Genomic DNA, 19,859 nt, shown 5'->3' with positions numbered 1-19,859 from the left:
TGATTGTGAAGATAGATTACATAGACCCCGGGTGTACATATTTATACCCATGGGTTGATACAAGTCCTTGTTGGACCAAAAAGAAACTTTCATAAAGATAAAAGGAAAAGATAAAGTCTTTATAGGACACTAAACACACTTTCCTAAAGATAAAAGGAAACTAACAAACTATTCCTAATTAATAGATAACTTGCCATGCCGCATTCTCTTTGAACTCGGTCTCTTCTGGATAAGCTTCCTTTAGTATATCAATTTCCTTAACCGAATATAGCAAGAATCCGACAACTGACGACTTGACAACTCTCATCAGCTAATCTCAAGACTTCGAAGCCGATGACTACTCCGGGCTTACCAAATTTCACTGTTAACAAAAAGCAGCATATCATGATCATAATGTTTAGCAGAATTTGAACTTATACGCTAACTACGTTCAAGGAGGTTTTAAATGTCTTCCATTTGTCAAATTTCTCTTAGTGAGTTAGTGGTAGGATTTAGCGTCGGAAACCATGAAAGATGTACTTCTTTTCCTTTGTGTTGTGAAACATGTACATGTTCTTTTCCTTTGTGTTGTTTTTTATGTGTGAACCTCTTTGATCTCAATGCAATAATGATACACATTCCCAAAAAATAAGCCATGAAACCTATAATCTTCATAAAACTACACTTTTTTTTTTGCGAGGAACTACACTATTTCTTTTAGAACCACTCTAATACTATCTGAGATAATAAGCCAGTAGTTGGGTTCAATGTATGTCAGATCTGGCAAATGAAATATGGCTCCACCATGGGAGAAACAATGATCGTGGGCATTGAAATCCTGTAACACGGATTGCAACATCTCACCATGGGAGTTCATGGCCTTGTCCCTTGCCAGCTAGCTACTTCGTGTTTGGTACTACTGAAAAATCTGAAACTAAGTTGCATATCTCCCTATCACATATCTCCCCTGTAAATACATTGCCATTGACACAAACCATCACCAATTCACCAAAAACAACCTGACATTTCCTCTCTTTTTTTCCCTGATCACTTCCTTGGAAAGCAAAGCAAAATTAAGCAATCATGATCAGCTCCAAGAAGCTAGTTCAGCTTTCCAAGAAGTGGCAGGGAATGGGTGCCATCGGGAGGAAGAGGGTGACGGCATCGGAGAAGGAGATCATCCACCACTCATCCTGCAGCTCATCCGTCGCCGGGAAGGGCAACTGCGTCGTCTACTCGTGCGACGGGAGGCGGTTCGAGATCCCGCTGGCGTACCTCCGCACGCCGGTGTTCGTGGAGCTCCTGAGGATGTCACAGGAGGAGTTTGGGTTCAGCAGCGATGGTAGGATCACACTGCCGTGCGACGCCGCGGTGATGGAGTATGTCATGTGTTTGCTCGGGAGAGAGGCCTCGGAGGAGGTTGAGAAGGCTCTCCTCAGTTCCATTGTGATGCCCTGCAGCCACCACCCAAGCAGGATGGCGCAGCACCAGCATTTTGCTGTATGCAGCATCTGAAGTCTGAAGAATCACACAGCATCTGAAGTCTGAAGAAGAGCTCCAGGGATATTCAGCTTGTTCTTCCTCTTTTTTTCCATCTTTTTTCCCAAATGTACCTTTGGAGCACAGTTTTTTTGTGCAATGTTTTTCCAAGGTACTGCGGGTGTACAGATGGAGCATGTAAAAATAATCACAGCATTGTGATTAGAAAAGAGGATCAGGCTAAATTTCCATGCAGTGGAATAATAATGGAGTTGTGTTGTGTTAAGATCTTTGCTTTTCCAGACTAAAACACGCAGCTTTTAATATACCTTCCCTATTTATGGTTATTTGTCAGTAAGGTTTAGCTTATGTCGTGTTTTAAAAGTCTTTAGCCAAATGAGTATAATTGTTTCGGGAGTGACATGTTTATGGAGGGATGAACACCTATGTTTATGGAGTGACATATCAGTATATCACATGTTAATCTATCTTACTTTTCTATTAAAAAAATGATATTTTAAGCGACATGTAAACACGATAGAACATCTCCTTGAGAGATGAATGGACTTTCCCTATATGAAACAATACTAAGTCTGTGTTCGTTTGGTGTGTTGGGAACAAATATCTTTTGCACGAAAAACGCAATAGTCTATTAGTATGTAATTAATAAAGTATTTATTATTTTTTTAAAAAAGGATCAATATAATTTTTTAGAGCAACTTTCGCATAGAATTGTTTTGCAAAAAGCGCATCGTTTAACAGTTTAAAAAATATGTGCACGGAAAACGAGGGATGTGAGTTAGGAAAGTTGGGGAAAGAACTCAGCCAAGATGTTAACATTTGTTGATAGTCAAATTTAGCACTAGATCAAATTTGGACTTAAAAAATCTTGGAGATGTCCACATATGGTAAGAAAAAAAAAGTTAGCTCTAAGAAATTCTAGTCGCAGAAATCTAAATATACACAAGCTGTTGTGTCATGTGTGTAATAACCTATTAATAATCTTACAACAATAATTCTTATGACGTCTGCGTGTCATTGCTTGATCACTACCGTGTGCTGCTGCATGACGAGCACCGAGCCCATCTCCAGCGAGTCGTTGGACGCGAGGATCTCCGCCGCGGGGCCCATCTCGCCGCCGGCGTCCGCCCACCGTTCCAGCCCGGCCAAGAGCTCCGGCGGCTGCCTCCCTCCCCGGCCGACGATGACCAGCGAGAACATCCCGGCCATCCCGGCCAGCGTCTCCTCCACGTCGGCGGGCCTCTCCACGACCTTCTCCACGTACATGGCCATCTCCGTCGCCGCGTACCTTTTTTCACGAACACACAAAATGATTGTACGTCAATATACTAAAAGAATAGAGTTTTTGTTACACGACGTCCTCAGCCAGACCGGCCCTCGCCGCGTACCTCTCGTAGAACCTCCACAGGAAGCGCTCGTCGACGTCCCCCTCCTGGAACGCCATGTCCAGCTCGTCGACCTTGGCGGAGGTGACGCTGTCGTACGTGCTGCGCTTCACGAAGCGGAACACCGTGAGGCCGATGGACGGGTGCTCGGCGAGGCGGGAGGCGAGCGACACGGCCTCGCGGTCGTCGGCGCCGCCGAAGAACACGGCGGCGACGACGTGCGTCACCGCCCTGTCGCTGCACGGGTGGAGGAGCGTCCTGCCGCCGCCGCTCGTGGCCGCCGCCTCCGCCGCCACGCTGCTGGGCACGTTGAAGCTGGTGCCGCTGTTCCGGTAGGGGCGGTCGACGAGGAGCCCCACGGTGCACGGCGCCCGCGACAGCACGCCGTGGTTCAGCTCCCGCCGCCCGCCGAGGCGGCACCACATCTTGCCGTCGTAGCGCTGCTCCTTGTGGCAGGGGGCGAGGAGGAGGCGGGCGTGGACGCCCTCCGCCGCGCGGCAGACGGCGCCGGCGTCGTCCAGGGCCGCGCCGCCGCGGCACACCACGTCGATCTGGCGGAACCAGATGCCCGTGGCGCGGGAGAAGAGGTCGACGATCGTGTTCATCCGCGTGACGGCGTCGCGGCCGCCGCCGCGTTCGTCTCGTCCTCCGCCGTCGTCGTCGTCACGGATTCGCTGGTGGTACGGGATCCGGACGACGCGCTCTTCGCCGACGTCGAACAGGTGGAGGACATGGACGGCGGGCTGCTCCTGCGGCTCGCTCACCAGGAGCTCCACCAAGCTGAGCATGCCCGGCGCGGCGTGCGCGCTGTGCACGCAGGCGAGCATGTGGAGCTCCTGCTCCGCGCCCAACGACTCCATGGCCTGGTGCCTCGTCCTGTACGCCTCCTCCTCCTTCCGCCGCACCACCGCCACCACCGGACCGGCGACGAGGGTGCTGATCAAGTTGCCGATGATCATCGCGTACAGCGCTTGCTCCGCCCACACCTGCGCCGCGCAAACAAATAATCCGGAATTCCGATGAGTTGCTCCATTGCCGACGTTGTCATGGCGCATCAAGTGTTCGACCGGTTACCTACCCCTTCTGATTTGGCGAACTTCATGTTCATGGTGTCGACGTGGCCCTTGATGTTGAGGAGGACGCTGAAGCGGAGCGCGTCGGAGAGCGGCATGCTGAGGTAGGAGGCGACGGCGGCGGCGCCAATGGCCTTGCCGAAAAGGCCGAGCAGCGTAATGAGCACGCCGGGCACGATGATGGCGCCCGACATGGAGTTGAAGTTCATCCTCATGCCGATCGTCGCGAAGTAGAAGGGCAGCATGATGCCCTTCACCGGCGGCGCGAGCGCGTCGGCGACGGACCTCGCCGCGGCGCCTTCCCGCGGGAACGCCAGCCCCAGCGCGAAGCTCGTCGGCATGCCGTCGAAGCCGAGGAACTGCGGGATGTTGCCGACGAACCAGATGGCCAGGAGCATGACCGCCAGGTCGCGGACGCCGACGTGGTGCTGGCCGACGTTGCGCTTGTTGATCCGCGTCACGGCGGGGCGCACCATCCACACCGCGCCGGCGGCCACGGCGAGCGCCAGGAAGCCTTTCCTGATCTGGTGCTCGCCGCGGGCGACGCCCTCGATCTTGCCCTTGGCGCGGGTGGTGGACGACAGGACGCCGTCGCCGAGGATGCAGATGAGGTTGGTGGCGATCCCGGCGGCGACGACGAGGCGGCCGTTCTCGGTGACGGTGAGCTTGAGCTCGGCGGCGATCCGCGCGACGGCTATGGAGGAGGTGTTGGTGAGCGCCAGCATGAGGGTGGCGGCGAGCAGCTCGGGCGTCTTGACCGGGGAGTGCATCATGCTGCCGTACATGCCGCTGGAGACGACGGCGGCGAGGAGCAGGCTGGCGGCGACGGTGGCGTAGGTGAAGGCGACGCAGCGGTGCGTGGCGTGACGCAGCGCGGCGATGTCCATGTCGAGGCCGACGAGGAACATGTACAGGATGCGCGCCGCGGAGATGTAGCCACCGTACATGTCCTCCACGTTGTCCACGTCGACGTGCACGATGGCGCTGCGGAGCCCCATGCCGCCGACCACAACGCCGGCCTGGACACACACGATCCGATCGATTATGAATTCAAGAAATGTACTAGGAGGATCAATGAGCCGAGAGAGTATTACGTACGAGGATCTGGGAGATGACGCTGGGCTGGTTGTAGCGGCGGAGGAAGAGGTGGAAGAACTTGGAGACGAGGATGACGGCGAGGGCCTGGATGGCGACGAGGAAGAGCGTGTCGAGGGCGATGCCGGGGATGGGGGAGAGAGCGAGGGGGTCGATATGGGAGCAAATGTAGTAGGATCTTGCCATCTTGCTTGCATATATGCCCCGGCCGATCGGCAGCCGGCCGCACCGCCGCCGAGGAAGAAGGCTACGGCGATCGCCGGCTCGCCGTTTGATCGCTCGGCAAACTTAGTTCCGGCCTCCTGCAGGTGTGTGCAGTGTGTTTACGTGCTAGCTAGCTAGCTGCGCCGGCCGCGTGTTCATGCATGCACGATAGATGCATCATGCAAAAGGTAGAAATTGGAGGGACGGCCATGAGTCTCGTGGTGGCGGTGGCCGGGGAGACGATGCCTCGCCCCGGAATAGGCAGGTGGCTTTCGCATCATGCTCCGCCTGGCTCCATCCGCGCGCGACTGTTGTCTGTTGCATTGCAATGAGCCATCTTCTTGGAGTTGGGCTGAGCAGTGAGCTAGTGACCAAGGTGAAAACTCCATTCATCCCTCAAGGTTATCCCCTCATTTTTACATGCCACTTAAAAAATCATCAAATTTTTTTAAAAAAATTTAGTAAGATAGATCAATATGAGATATGTTGCTTTCACAAACATGTAAATTCAAATTCAACTTATACAAGTAGAAAAAAAACAATAAATTTGACTATGAATAGAACGCGTAATTCACGGTCAAATTTATTTTTTTCCAATTGTATAAGTCGAATTTTAACTCGCATGTTTGCAATAAGATATATTATATATTAATCTATCTTGATAAATTTTTAAAATTTTTTGATAGCTTTTTAATGACAGGCACAAAATGAGAGGATGTCCCCTCGAGGGACAAAAATCCACTTCCCAGCCAAGCGTAAATTAAGGAGAAGATGATGAACCGCGAGACATAGGCACATCCATTCATCCTCTTTGAGACAAGATTACCAATGGGGAATTGGGGATACTACTCATCGCCCACCGCGGCGGCACCGTAGCATGGACGAGGGCGCGGAGCTCTTCTCCGATTCTCCTGGCGAGAAATTTAGGATTATACCATCGTAAAAGAGTGGTTTCGCTGGATTGCCATCGCTTCAAACTGATTCATTGTAATGTCACACTAAATTGAGATGTGTTTACCAAAATGCCATTTTAGTTCTTTTTTGTGAATAGAAAGTTTTTGCTCAATTTTATTTTTTTCCCGACCAAAATACCCCTGACGTGGGCCCATCCGTCATGCTCTCTCCCACCTCTCCCTCTCTCCCGAGACCTCTCCTCTCAAGGACGCCGTCGGCTCGCGGGCGTGGCGGGCAGTGGCCGGTGGCGGCGGCGGGCGTGGCGGGGAGGTGGGCGTCTAGCCGTCTAGCGGCGGCGGCGGCTGCGGCTGCGGCATGCCCCTCGCAGGCGGCGATGTGCAATTGTGCATCGCCGTGCGGCCGTCGGAGTCGCGGAAGTTGGGGTCTGCTCCGCCGCACCGGCGACGATGCTCGCTCGCCGTGGCCCTGGCGGATGCAGATGAGGGGAACCCGTTGCCTCGCGGGTGTAAGTACGTGTCCCCCTCCTCCATCCCCCCTCCCTTCCTCATTCGCGTTCCCAGGGCTCACACCCTCTTTCATCCAACCAGTCCGGGGGTCATAGGTCTTACTCGGAGCTAGGAGAGAGAGATTCCTCGATCTATGACTTGTGTGCTAGCAATGCCAGCCAGGGAGTAGTTTACTGAATCTGAGCCCCATCGAGTCCCAGTCGATCCATCGCACAAATTTCATTCTGATTTTACATGTCATATTTAGGCAATGGGAGTTCTCAACTATGATGGTGTGATTGAGATTTTTATCATACTTTGCTATGAATTGTCGGCTTCGGCTAATATAGTTAGAAAACAGTTTGACCCTATGAGGAGCGAATGAATTTTCCTAAAAATCCATTATTCTGGGGCTCATGATTTTTGTGGACTTTACTATGATGGTGTGATTGAGATTTTTATCATACTTTGCTATGAATTGTCGGCTTCGGCTAATATAGTTCGAAAACAGTTTGACCCTATGAGGAGCGAATGTATTTTCCTAAAAATCCATTATTCTCGGGCTCATGATTTTTGTGGACTTTAGATTGACTCTAATCTTGGGCTAAAAGCTGAGTTCAGGAATGGAATGATCCTTTTGTTTCTTAGAGTAAGTCACTTTGGTGCATTTTTCTCAGCTGATTGCTTAGTCATGACTCGAGTTCTGTAGGTTGTCCACTAAGTTATAGATAAATCCCACAGATTCTACTTGAATTGATCCATTACTTGAGAATGATTTGTGCGGTATTATTCAATAATTTTTTGTTCATTTCACTATTTTTATTTGTTCCAAACTTTGCAACAGTGCTATTTTTCCATGATTTGTCTCACAACATGTAAGAAGTGATTTGTACATCATGTCTCACATCACATGTTTGTTAATATATGTTCTTTTGTTAATAAAAAAGAGTAAGACTTGGGGTGATTTTTCACACTCTATGTCAAGTATGTCCAACAAGTTCTTTATGCTGTGTTTTTTCATGAAACAAGAAAAAAAAATCAATAACTCAATAAGTACCTAGCATATTCCTCCCTTATGTTAAGTTGGATTATCATTTTTCAACTGTAGTTTGCTTTGCATGTATTATTCTTCCCTTCACATGGAGATGTTATCCAACTTAAAATTTTCTGAAGTTCAGTTGGCTGATGACAAACTTGTCTATGCTGCTGGTTTTGCTATGCTGTTAGTCATCAAGAATTAGTGAAGCCAACATCTGATAGAGTAACATTGTTCCATGTGTTGTTAACTTGTTATTAATGCTACTGGTTTCTGTTTCATATGGAGATTTTCAACAACAGCATACCAGGTCCCATCTTTTTGCACTTCTATCTATCTATTTAGGCCTTGTTCGGTTACACAAGGATTCGTTCCGGGCTGGGAATGATAGGTATAACAAGAAATTTATAATAGGTACAACAAGAGACCGGGATTTATTCCGGGTCGGGAACCAATTTACTCATATTAGGTACAACAAAACATCTGGATTAGTTCCACACCTCTTGACTAGTGGATTGATTCCCGGTCTCTTATTGTCCCTATCATGAGTAAATTGGTTCCCGGCTCGGAATAAATCCCGGTCTCTCGTTGTATCTATCATAAATTTCTTACTATACTTGTCATTCCCAGCCCAGATTGAATCCTTGTGTAACCGAACAAGGCCTTAGGGAGAATTTTTGGTTCAGATTCACACAGATGAGTCTACAGGCGGGAGTAACACTATTCCTACAACATCCAATTTGGGGTCTGTTGTGGGTGTGGATACGCTGGTGCTTGGACAGGAGGGTGAGGCCTGCAGCCTCGCCGCCCTGGAGCCTGGTGAGACAAACAGAGAAGGGGGAGACCAGAGATAGGTTTAACTTTCTTTCTTGATTGATTCCAATTTACTGCCATGCCTCTCCTTATATAGAGCAGGCTCCTAACAACCCTATCTAACAAAGCCTAACAAACTAACTGAATGCATGAGATGGGCTGAGTTGTGCCCATAACAGTGGCCACTATGCTGTTTGTTGAGCTTATTGTACAGTTGTTATATTAGCAGTCTAAGGTCAATCTGTTGAGGAGTTAATCATATTTCCACGAGCAAGGCCTAGGATGCTGCAATGTATTCCAGATAGTTAAATTAATGTTGTTAGGAAGGTGGCAAAATATCCACACTTAAGCTTTAACTATGACATAAGTACTAAATTAAGCTACTCTAACATGTGTGCATCTGTGATGTGACGATATATACAATGAAGAATTCATTTCCCCCTACCTTTCTGTTTGATTTAAATATTTACCTCTGGCTGAGCATCTATGTAGCTTGCCACTTACTAGGGAATGGAGGCAATCTTTCCAAGTTTTTTTTGGTTAAGAGATATCCTAACTGGTAATGGGTTAATGACACATTGGTAATGCATGGATGTGATTCCAGAACAATTAATACCATATAATAGATAATTAAGGTGAATGCGCATGGATAACTTACAAAGAGATAGGGTTCATATGGAGAATGCTATATTGCATTCACATTATTCAAAACAAGATTAAATTAAGAACTTTGACATCTGAACAAGTCATTGTTCAAGTAATGAACAATACTGCACCACTGGGAAGGAATAATAAACATGCAGAGTAGACAACATGGACTGGTATGGCTGGTCCGCTGGTGTATAGGTGACCTTATTATGTGAAAATAGGGAAGTAGATAGCAGTACGGCAGAGATGGTGAAAGAAAATGAGCTGATGAAGCATTTTACGGGTTGCTTGATGAGCCACGCCTCTGTGACTCAGGAAGATTACCTTCATTGCCATCAAATGAAGTGGGTTCAGTTGAGCCATCTGGTTTGCTGTTATTTCTGTTGCTTTTCATTTGCTCAGTATTAGAGGAGATCCGCCCTTCATCAGACTTTTGTAAGGCTTCTCCTGTAGTTCCTCTGATTTTCTCATCAGCATTTGCAAGGAGGTCCCTTTTCTTAGGCTGCTCATTTCCAGATCCCTGCAGTGCAGCTTGAGACCCTTGCTTCACATTGTCTTCTTGTGATATACTGGAGTAGCTGGACTTGTCACCTTGCGGTTGCTGCACTCTCATGCTCTTATCAGGAATAGAAGGTAGCATTTCTCTGGACGTTGCTGAGCTGCCATAGCTTACTGTTTCTTTGCCATCTTTAGATGATATAGGCTTGTTCAGCCCGGATTGCAGTTGCTGCTTGGATGTTTCTTCAGTTGATGTTGGTTGAACTCTTCCAGTGCTACTTTGATTTGGATTTGCCAACAAATCATCCTTTTGGGCCTTGCCAATTTCATTGATTAGTGCTGCATCAGCTCCTTGCTCTTCCTTGGCTTCTCTTGGCTGAGACCTATACTGATCATTTGGCAACTGCTGTGTGGATGGTCCATCGTTGTATGCTTCATTCATGTTCTTCTGTGATTTCACGACTGAAGGTCCTGCAACCTGTGGTCCAGCATCTTTGGGAACTCCCGGACCTGGCAGCCCATCAGGTGCTACTGTGTTGGTTTGACCAGCTTCAGAAATACCATTCTCCTTGTTCCTTGTACTGAAGGAAGACGGAAGTGGAGCTTGGGATGGCATTTGATCTGTGTTATGTCATCAAATCAATAAGCCATGATCAACCCACACATTAAACATACAGTTCAAAAGAATATATAGGATTTTCTTTCCTTAGGACAGGGACTCATAATCCTAATAGGCAATAGCACATTGTGACTAAATTTAGAGGATGAACCAAATATCCAAATCGACATTGAGCTAAGCATTCCAACAAAATGCAAATATGAGAAATGATTTTTTCAGTGTTGAAAATGCTGGAGTGCCAATATAAATGCAGCATTTTGCTATAAGATTTTGGGATTTTCAAACTCATCTAGAAATTTGGAAACTACTATCTTTTTGCAGAAGGTATTGCTGCCTGTTTTGTGGTGATGTTTAGTCGTTCCACCGTATTCCTTGACCTGCTGCTGAGCATGCATATACATGGAACTCTACTTGATTGAATTGAGCAAATTTTCTTTTAGTGGGGGTTACTTTACCTGCTGCGCGACGACGTTGAGTGTCAGGAGTTGGTTCTTGTCTTCTTGGTGAAGTAGGCACGCCTGTTGGAGAAGTGACTGATGGAGTTGGTTCTTGTCTTCTTGATGAAGTAGGCATACCTGTTGGAGAAGTGACTGATGGTTTGACTGCTGTATTTTCCCCACGAGCATCAGGTGTGCCTCCTTGGAGAGCTGTAGAAGCACTCTGTCTGTTGGATGCTGGTGCTTGCGCCTTTGAAGGTGGCGTTTGTCTTTCATTAGCTCTTGATGTCTTGGCCAAGTCATCATCAGTACTGCCATATGAGGTAGGAGTTCCTCCTCTAATTGGTTCAATTGTCTGTTGGGAACTTGAAACTGGCTTCTGCTTGTTTGCTGTTGCCTTTTCATCAGCAGGAAGTTTCATCTCTCTGTCAGCATAACTAGTACCACGAACATCAGGGGTTGCTCCTTGAACTGTTGTTTGCTTTGGTATGGCTGGAGTGTTGCTTTGATCAGCACTTGATGTTTTTCCAAACATATCATCACTAGCGCCACGGGCACCACTAATTCTTTCTTGGATTGATGCTGAAGCACGCTGAGTGACAGAAGGTGCTGCTTGCCTTGGTGTCATTTGTGGTGCTCTTTCATCGATGGAATTCTTGTCATATTGTTCATTACCAACTCCACGATCAGCTCCTTGCCCTGTTGCTAAAACATTTCTATCATTCCTTGGGGTTTCCTTTGTTGTGCTTGGCTGTGTCCTCTTGTCAACACCTTCTGTTTTGGCCAACCCAACATTTCTAGGAGCATCAGGAGCTGCTAGTTTGGTTGGAGGAGGTGCAGAGGTTTGTCTCCATTGATTGATGGTGGATACTTGAGCCAAGCCATCATCAGGGGAAACTTCCTTTAATGATTCGGAAGCTTTCCCTGAACTGGCTGGTGGCGCTTGGCTTGGCACTACTGGAATTTTTTCTTGCTCATTGATGGATGGTGATTTTTGTGGTTTAGTGGCACCACGATCATCATATGGCATTCCTTCTTTTGGTTGTGAAGCAACTCTTCTTTCAGCAGCACTTGTTGGATAGTCAGGAGCTCGTGTGCCAGCTGACGGAGATCTACCACTTTTTCTATCATCCAAAATGGTTCTGTCTTGCACATCTGAGGGATTCTTATAGATAGATGGTGTTTCCTCCTTTGAAGGTCGAAAATCTGTAGGCTGTGATTTAACTTCTTGTGCTTCCTTTTCACTTTCCTCCATCATCTTCCGGAGCCTCTTGGTAGAGAATCTTTCATCTTCACTCATGATGTTATGAGTGTCTTCTTGAGACTCTGGTTGCATTGTTGACAAGTCAGGTATTTTCAGAATTGGTGGTGCTATAAATTGCTTATGGACATTTTGCTCACCTGATGGTTGTTGACGTGGTGATGCAGCTATCCTGTTTTGATCAGCCTGTCTAGCATCCTTGGTGAATTGCTGGATGCCACGGGGTTGAGCTGGTTGTGCAGTTTCAGAACCTCTCTGATCAGATGAGGTTTTCTTCACTTGCTCAGCACGTCCCTGTGCATAAGGAGACTGAACACCACCTCCCAGATCAGAAGATGTTTTGTCTGCCTCAGTGCCAGGAGAAGTGCCTAGATCTCTCTGTGCAGAAGGCCTTCCAGAAGAAGTTTGTGGTATGTTTGTGGTAGGCTTGGTATATGGAGCTGGCTTGTCAAAGCGGGGATCAACACTGGCACGTTCATCAATTTCATGGGGAGCTTTGGTTGATATTGGACTATTAGGACCGACTGCCTCACTGATATCACGTGTTTTGGGTATCTTGGTAGAAGTTTTCGAGTCTTCTTGTGGACTATGTTTTGTAGGAGTTGCTGTTTCATCGGTATGGCTCCTAGCCTTAAAAAAGCCAGAGAGATGGGATTTATCATGAGCTTCTTTCGATGTTGTTTCACTAGGTTTGGTTTGGTATGGGGCATCTTTGGAGCTGGATATATCAGTATCTGTTCTCTGAGGAATTTTGGGGGTGGTAGATGGGGTGAAGAAGGTACTGCTAGGCTGTTTCTGAGTTGTAGGAGCTCTAGACCTTGGGGTTGATGGAGTTTTCTCTGTGGTAGTAAAGAAGTTGCTTTCTTTTCTAGGTGAGGGTTTATCTTGGCGGATTGTTTCAGAGGGCAGAGGTTGCTCTCTTTGTGATGAAAATGAGGTTGAGATCATACCAGCACTGGGAGGTGGGACTAGTACTGTCCGTGACTCAGTGCTAGTCGTCTGCCGAGGGTCTAAGCGAATGGTGTGGCCAACAGATGTTTGGGGAAGCTCTGTCTGCCACTGCTCCTCCTGCTGCTCTAGTTCCATTTGGTATTCCTCCTCCACTCTGTTCATATCCTTCAGCACCTGCTTCCAAGATTGGCGGTTGGAGATTGTATCCCACCACCTCTGCACATTCTTCCTTGAGTCATACAGGTAGGCAAATTCAGATGTCACAAGGTGGTGGGTGTTTGGCAAGTGAACAAGGTCAGCAAGGGTGAACTTGTTCCCAGCAAGGAACTCACTCTCACCAAGCCTTTGTTCATAGACTTCAAGGACTTCTTCCAGTTTTCTTTTCTCTGTGTTGATATCATCATCGTCGTCATCCTGCACAGGAAAGGCCAGGTGGCAAAACAATGCCCGGCTCGGAGGATCAAACGCATGCTCCTCATGACGGAGCCATTGTTCAATGGAAGCCCTCTCCAGAACATCCTTTCCCAGCAGGAAAGGATACCCACGCTGTTCATAGGTTTCTGCTATGTAGCGGCAAATTGCTCTTGATTCTGCAGGTAAGAAGGGTCAGTACCATATTCTGATTGAAGACTGAAGATGCACCATTACTATATTTCTGGTTTCTGTGGACAGTGTATGTCCTACATAACCTCAGTTGAGAAAATTGAGATAGTTTTAGATAGTGTGATTTCAGTTGCCAATTCACATGATTAATACATGCTAAGAAGCATTTGTTTATTTTGGCACCATGAATCCTGCTAGTACAACCATGATATACTTGCTAGAATGTGAAATGTACCTCTCTTTCCACTTGAGTGCTTCATGAGGTTTTTATTTTCGAACCAGTTTTTAGACATACATTCAGCATTTCATTTCATGTTCAAACCGTAATCATGAAACAAATTGCCGCTAATGATGAATGCACGACATGGTACACAGTGGTTGCACAATGGCACTACATTTTGATGAACAGGGTCTGCCAACTATTTCCACTTTAAATGGAATTTTGAAATGAAAGGGGACATGATATGGTGTAGCACCTAAGTTTCTGAAAACCAGAATGCTGAGAATCATTCTTTCTTTGTTTCATTTTAAGTCTACTGTTATATTAATTATTTTCATCCTGAAATAATGAATAATGTCAATCTTCTGAGATCACATGGCTATTGATTGACATGTCAATTTCATTTCATCTACAGGTTTAAAATTCCTGCACCAATCATTTGCAGGGTGGATGCACAAGACATAAATTGAATTCAACTTATTTGATTCGGTTCAAAAATGTCTCATCTACAAGGCACGCATGCTGATACAGGTAACAAGCATCTCATTCTAGGATTTGTGATTAACCAAAAAAAAAGCTATGTTCCTTTAGCCATGCAAGCTTACCTAAACCATGGATACATCACACACCTTGCCAAATTAAGACAGGCTAGATTGTGCAACAAACATTGTTACCTTGTAGAAATGTGGGTCCATCGTAGAATGGAACTGGAACACTCCTCGATGCCTACAGTCACAGAACAAAATAAAAACTCGAAATGAGATATAAATATATAAACCCAAGAAACTGCTTCTATTGTTGTACATTCTGGGTGTTGCCGAAAACGGAAAGTAACACATAAATGTGGCAGCAAAGTACCTGGAGCCTGAGGATGTCCTTGTAAGAATCCTTGACAGTCTCAAACTCGATGTTTTTCTCATACAGGCATGCAAGCACTCTGGACACATCAGGCATGATCATGGATTTCTCATGGTATAACTTCACAACTGGAGCACCTGCTCCGGTGCTAAGCCCTGCCATGACAGCAAGAGCTCAGGTTTGCTGGTTGAAGAGTTGAATGATATGGCATGCAAGTAAGTATGGTAACTCCACCCTACAATTTTTTAATATAAGAAGCTTATCTGCCTCCAACGAGAAGCAAAGAGAAGATGCTTAAAGTGAGAACCTAGAAAAAAGTTGTGACACCGTGACATGATGTAGTAAGAAATAAAATGGAATTAAAGAAAAGGAAAAGGTAAAGAGAACAAAGGGGAGGGAAAAAAGCAAAAGGTAAAGCAAATAAAATATGGAGATTTGAACAGTGATGATGTTCTTTAGTTATTCCAACCCTTGCTGCGATATCTATTTCCAGCACGTTGTGATTTTAAAGAGCAAAGGTAAAATAATAAAAAGCTACTTCTTGGACACTACCTAGGTACAAACATTATTATGCTGCCAACTGAACGGGAGGATAGATCGTATCAGATGTACTCCCCTATTAGCTAACATCGCTTTATTCATCCGTTGCCCCTTTAACCAAAGGAGATGCAAGGTGCTCTGGTGCGTAAATTCACATGTTTTGTCACAGAAGGCAAGTATAAAATCAGAGACTAGCAGCAGTCCAGCACAAGCCTCTAGCAGCAGCAGACAAATGGGATGATGATGGGCACCGAGGGTGCCTTTGTACCAGGCTACCAGGTTACCCATACCTGCTAGTGGTAGGTTTGAAACCTTCCAATAGAGGCCAATAGAGGCCTGATTTAGTTCCCAATTTTTTCTTCAAACTTTCAATTTTTCCATCACATCAAAACTTTCGTATACACATAAACTTTTAACTTTTTCATCATATCGTTCCAATTTCAATCAAACTTCTAATTTTGGCGTGAACTAAACACACCCAAAGTATACTCCCTCTATCCATAAATATAAACGTTACAAGGGTTTAAAATTTGTCCATAAATATAAAAAATTACATTCAAGTTTCTTCTCATCTTACATTTAACTATCTTTCCACTTCCAACCATCTCACATTTAACGAGGAATATTGTTGTTGGTGGGGGGGGGGGGATTTGTGACTTTTCTCTTGCCCCGGTTTCGAGTGCTTCTTCTTAATTAAAGTACTTTAAGGGGTTTTAATTTCCTCTTGTGGCTGACCTTTTTTTAAACAACCTATAAATGCTTTTATGTACCAAGCTAGCAGCAGAAGCCTTGCATAATACTATCTCATCCCAAAATAAGTTTATTTTTTCCTGTCCCACACATACCAATACAAAACTAAGAAAACTACAACGACTCTACTTTATTAAATCCTAATGCAATTATTAATCAATTTATCTATTCCAAATACAATTATTTCCTACTTTCACAAACTTTGATATAATGATTATTCTAAAAATAAATATATTTTAGAACAAATAGGAAAAGCTAAAAATATTTTGGCATAATAGCAGACAAACAGGATAAACGATGGTTGTACTACAAGGTAGCAGTAGATGCCTGGCATGGTACTAGTAGCAGACAAACATGATAAACGTACATGCCTTTGTACCACGGCTTCCCAGGCTTGTACCAGCCTACCAGGCCTACCCATGCTGAAACCTTTATAATAGGATCTCCATATTAGTAGTAGGCCGTTAACCATTTTGTACGGAGCACTGTTATGTTTTTAGGGGTTCTTTATCTAGAGCAGCATATAAATACTCATCACAAAAGTTCATATAGCACGCTGCATTGTACTACCTCCGTCCCAAAATAAGTGCAGTCGTTGAAATCCGTGTCCAACGTTTGACCGTCCGTCTTATTTGAAAAATTTATGAAAATTTTAAAAAAAATTAGTCACACATAAAGTACTATTCATGTTTTATCATCTAATAACAATAAAAATAGTAATCATAAAAAATTTTCAAATAAGACGAACGGTCAAAACTGCGCTTATTTTGGGACAGAGGTAGTACTAGGTTAAATCGAGATAAAGTATTGGGTGTGGAACACATTTTTAGTAAATTAAGTGTCACCGGAAGGACTAGCATGGTACGGGCATTTGGACCAAATTTACAACATTATGGCGAAATGGCATGTGGCTTAGTGGTTACACGAGCCTAAGTAGCACCTTAGGTTCTAGGTTTGACTTTCCATGGAAGCGATTTTTTCAGGATTTAACAGCTTTGTGCTTTCAGTGGTAAGCGACGTACCCGTTGATAGCGAGGCGCATGTGGTGATTTCAATCTCCAGGATGGATCCTGTGGTGACTTCGTCAATCTCCAGGATAGATTGGCCGGTCGAGTCTTCGAAAATGCTCATAGGAGTGAGTGTGCGTGAGTTGAGTGTCTGCGTTATACTGTATAATTCTCAAAATTTATAACATTAAGTAATGTTCTAGTGTTTAGAAATGAAGTAAATTATTTTCATTTGTGAATGGTTGCAAATTATATGCACAGTTTATAGGCTCCATGTTTTCTGAATTCAACTCATGTAGCCTATTGACTGATTCCACATGGTATTGAGTATTGACTCTTTCTGAGGACTATATTGTGAACCATTGGATCTAAAATGTGCGTCCCGGATCTCCTCGTTACATTTTATAAAACGTCTCCCTCACCAACCAATGCACAAAAATTTTCCTCCTAATCCCAGCTATAGCAAGGTACCAAACTAGATAAACCTTGGGACAACTTGATAATTTGCATATCAACTTGATATATGTTAAACTGAGTATTTATCTAGTTTGACACCTTGCTATAGCTAAGATTGGGAGGAGAGAATAACTTAGATTACGGCAGCGGTTGGAGAAACAATCGGTGAATTGAGTCAGCCGTCGATAGACGGCCTCACATCAAAAGAGCAACATAGTTGGCAGTATTATTTTCTGCCAGTGTTGTTTATCTGTTGCAATCGTTGTCCAATGGTGTAAATTTGATGGCAAGAGAAAATGTGCGACTCTCATGTCAAGATTTTAGCTCAGCTTTACTGAAGATATAGAACAATATGTTATTCATATAAAATCGGAAAATTTATGTTCTTTCTGAGAAAAAAGGTTGGGAAAATTCCATCCTGTCTGTAGCAAAAGCTATGTAAGCTCCCCCCTTCCTTTCCTTCTTGAAAGATTAAACAACTCTTCCTTACAGCCGAGCTAGCTTATGGTATCCCGACGGTAAGCGCAATAACCACGGTGACTGTCACAAGCTATGAAAAACCGGAAAAAGAAATAATCAAGAAATTCAAAACTGTTTAAAATTGTTTAAATTTGGTGGGATTATCACGCGGTTAGCATTAACCGGCGCCCGGCGGCATTGTCAATCCTGTTGAAGCCAACTTCTGTTTTTGCCGATACAAGGCATCCACAGTTCCATACCATTGTGTTTCTCCCTTGCACACGTCTCTGTCATGGTGTCATTCACCCAACCACCCGAAAACCATTTGCCCATTCAGGTCTTGCGTGGAACATTGACACCATATATTAGAGTAGAGATGCCTTCACCGTGAATCCTTCACCTGCATATGTTGCTCATGCTGAAGAAAGAAAAGGTCAGACAAATTGCGATCGAGACGCAGCTCGCAATCGCCGTAGAAAAACCTGTGGCACACCTCCCCTGTTGGTGGTAATCGCCTAATCAATGTTCCGTTGAAACAATTGCTCGCTGCAGCTAGCAGAAATTGACTCCTCCCTACACGTCCCGCTGCACCCGTCGCCCGGGCATCATAGGAGAAGTTTCTGAATTCGCTTTCACTCGCCTCATGTCATGAGGGGCTCTCTCTCCATTTCTGCACTTGTGTTTGGTCTTGTTTAGCTGGGGAAAATTTCTATGTTTGTTTGTCGCATCGGATATACGGACACACATTTGAAGTATTAAACATAGTATAATAATAAAACAAAAAACAAATTACAGATTCCCAGCAGGCAGCATAGGAGAAGTTTCTGACTTCGCTTTCACTTGCCTCGGGTGTGTTTAGTTTACGCTAAAATTGGAAGTTTGGTTGAAATTGGAACGATGTGATGGAAAAGTTGAAAGTTTGTGTGTGTAGTAAAGTTTTGATGTAATGGAAAAGTTGGAAGTTTAAAGGAATAGTTTGGAACTAAACTCGGCCCTCATGTCATGAGCTGCTCTCTCTCTCTCTATTTCTGCACTTGTGCTTGTGTGTAGCTGAGAGCATCAGACAGAGACACAGGAAGAAGAGGGATGTAGAAGAAGCTTAGCCGTTAAGAGAGAGAGCGAGGCAAGGAAAGAATTAAGGAAGAGAGAAAGGAGAGGAGAAATGCTGGAGGCGTACGTAGCTAGCCCCAACCACTCTGGCCGCGCGTTGCCATCAACGCTCCCGCGTGGTCACCCGTTTCTGCAGCGGCACGTCTGACCTTATGGCTTTAAGCTCACGGGGGTGCCGGTGGCTGTGGATGGACTCGTTCCTCCAACCACCTGGTGCGCCACCCCGATAGAGGGACTGTGTTAGTACTCCCTCTCCATTAAGCAAACGTAGTACATGGCGTGATATATTAAGTATCTGGACAAGAGCACATCCCGTATTAGATTCGTTTATTTTAAGGTGAAGAAAGTAGGCCCTTCAAAGTGCCTTTTGGCTTACGGGTTAAGGGCCCATTTGAATCGTAGGAATGAAAAAAAAACAGAGAAATAAGAAAAATACAGGATTCTGATAGGAATACAATTGTAAAACAGAGAATTGCAAAACACAGGAAAAATACAGGAATGGCCGTTTTGATTGGACCACAGGAAAAAAGCAGGAATCAGATGAAAGAGATAGACTCAGAGGAAATGTTCCAAGAGGTTAGACCTCTTGCTAACTTTCCTCCAAAATGTGCATAGGATTACCCATTCCATACGAATTTTAAAGGAACGAATTTTAAAGGATTGGATATGATTCAATCCTTTGTTTCAAAGGCCTTCATAGGATTTTTTTTTCTATAGGATTGAAATCCTCCAAAAATCCTATATTTTTCCTACAAATCAAAGGAGCCCTAAATGCTGAAGAGATGATAGATTATCTGATTTTATGATAGTATATTTGAGAGTGTAAACGAATGAATTAACTGTTACGAAGTTGAAAGTTATTTATTTTTTTAAAAAAAACCATTCTAACAAATTTATGCAGAGAACTTTTGTAGAAACCGTACTGTTTAGAATATTGGGGAGACTGTCTGTCAGTCT

General features: G+C 45.0%; 3 protein-coding genes and 2 long non-coding RNA genes across 7 annotated transcripts; 3 read left to right on the top strand and 2 right to left on the bottom strand.

Moving 5' to 3' along the window:
• Positions 1–845: 845 nt before the first annotated feature.
• Positions 846–1,805, top strand: LOC4346256 (auxin-responsive protein SAUR36-like). The gene has a single exon (XM_015794135.3). It carries the CDS (start codon positions 1,063–1,065, stop codon positions 1,492–1,494), a length of 432 nt encoding a protein of 143 aa, XP_015649621.1. The 5' UTR covers positions 846–1,062; the 3' UTR covers positions 1,495–1,805.
• Positions 1,806–2,305: 500 nt separating this feature from the next.
• On the bottom strand, positions 2,306–5,905 carry LOC9268831 (cation/H(+) antiporter 15). 2 transcript variants are annotated; one of them, XM_026027449.2, is made up of 4 exons: positions 5,036–5,905; positions 3,943–4,956; positions 2,868–3,850; positions 2,306–2,767 (listed from the first exon to the last, which is right to left on the bottom strand). In XM_026027449.2, the coding sequence occupies exons 1-4, from the start codon at positions 5,216–5,218 to the stop codon at positions 2,494–2,496; spliced, it is 2,454 nt and encodes an 817-aa protein (XP_025883234.1). In that variant the 5' UTR covers positions 5,219–5,905; the 3' UTR covers positions 2,306–2,493. The 2 variants fall into 2 exon arrangements, with proteins under 2 accessions (XP_025883234.1, XP_025883233.1); XM_026027448.2 differs by having other exon boundaries at positions 3,943–5,905.
• A 445-nt stretch (positions 5,906–6,350) lies between these two features.
• Positions 6,351–7,053, top strand: LOC136351315 (uncharacterized). Its single transcript, XR_010734321.1, has 2 exons — positions 6,351–6,660; positions 6,739–7,053. It is a non-coding gene; the product is annotated as an uncharacterized lncRNA (long non-coding RNA).
• A 2,027-nt stretch (positions 7,054–9,080) lies between these two features.
• On the bottom strand, positions 9,081–14,742 carry LOC4346255 (uncharacterized). 2 transcript variants are annotated; one of them, XM_015794842.3, is made up of 5 exons: positions 14,581–14,742; positions 14,397–14,448; positions 12,089–13,489; positions 10,706–12,013; positions 9,081–10,252 (listed from the first exon to the last, which is right to left on the bottom strand). In XM_015794842.3, exons 1-5 carry the CDS (start codon positions 14,740–14,742, stop codon positions 9,411–9,413), a joined length of 3,765 nt encoding a protein of 1,254 aa, XP_015650328.1. In that variant the 3' UTR covers positions 9,081–9,410. The 2 variants fall into 2 exon arrangements, with proteins under 2 accessions (XP_015650328.1, XP_025883232.1); XM_026027447.2 differs by having other exon boundaries at positions 10,706–13,489.
• LOC107282065 (uncharacterized) lies at positions 12,594–17,227 on the top strand. Its single transcript, XR_003243752.2, has 6 exons — positions 12,594–12,726; positions 12,821–13,142; positions 13,322–13,495; positions 14,138–14,253; positions 14,647–14,795; positions 16,878–17,227. It is a non-coding gene; the product is annotated as an uncharacterized lncRNA (long non-coding RNA).
• The last annotated feature ends 2,632 nt before the right edge of the window (positions 17,228–19,859 follow it).

The sequence above is a fragment of the Oryza sativa genome, chromosome 8 (assembly GCF_034140825.1).
Source record: "Oryza sativa Japonica Group chromosome 8, ASM3414082v1".
NCBI classification, from domain to species: Eukaryota; Viridiplantae; Streptophyta; class Magnoliopsida; order Poales; family Poaceae; genus Oryza; species Oryza sativa.
Note: the sequence above shows the minus strand (reverse complement) of the source record. Positions and strands in the feature narration are given on the sequence as shown.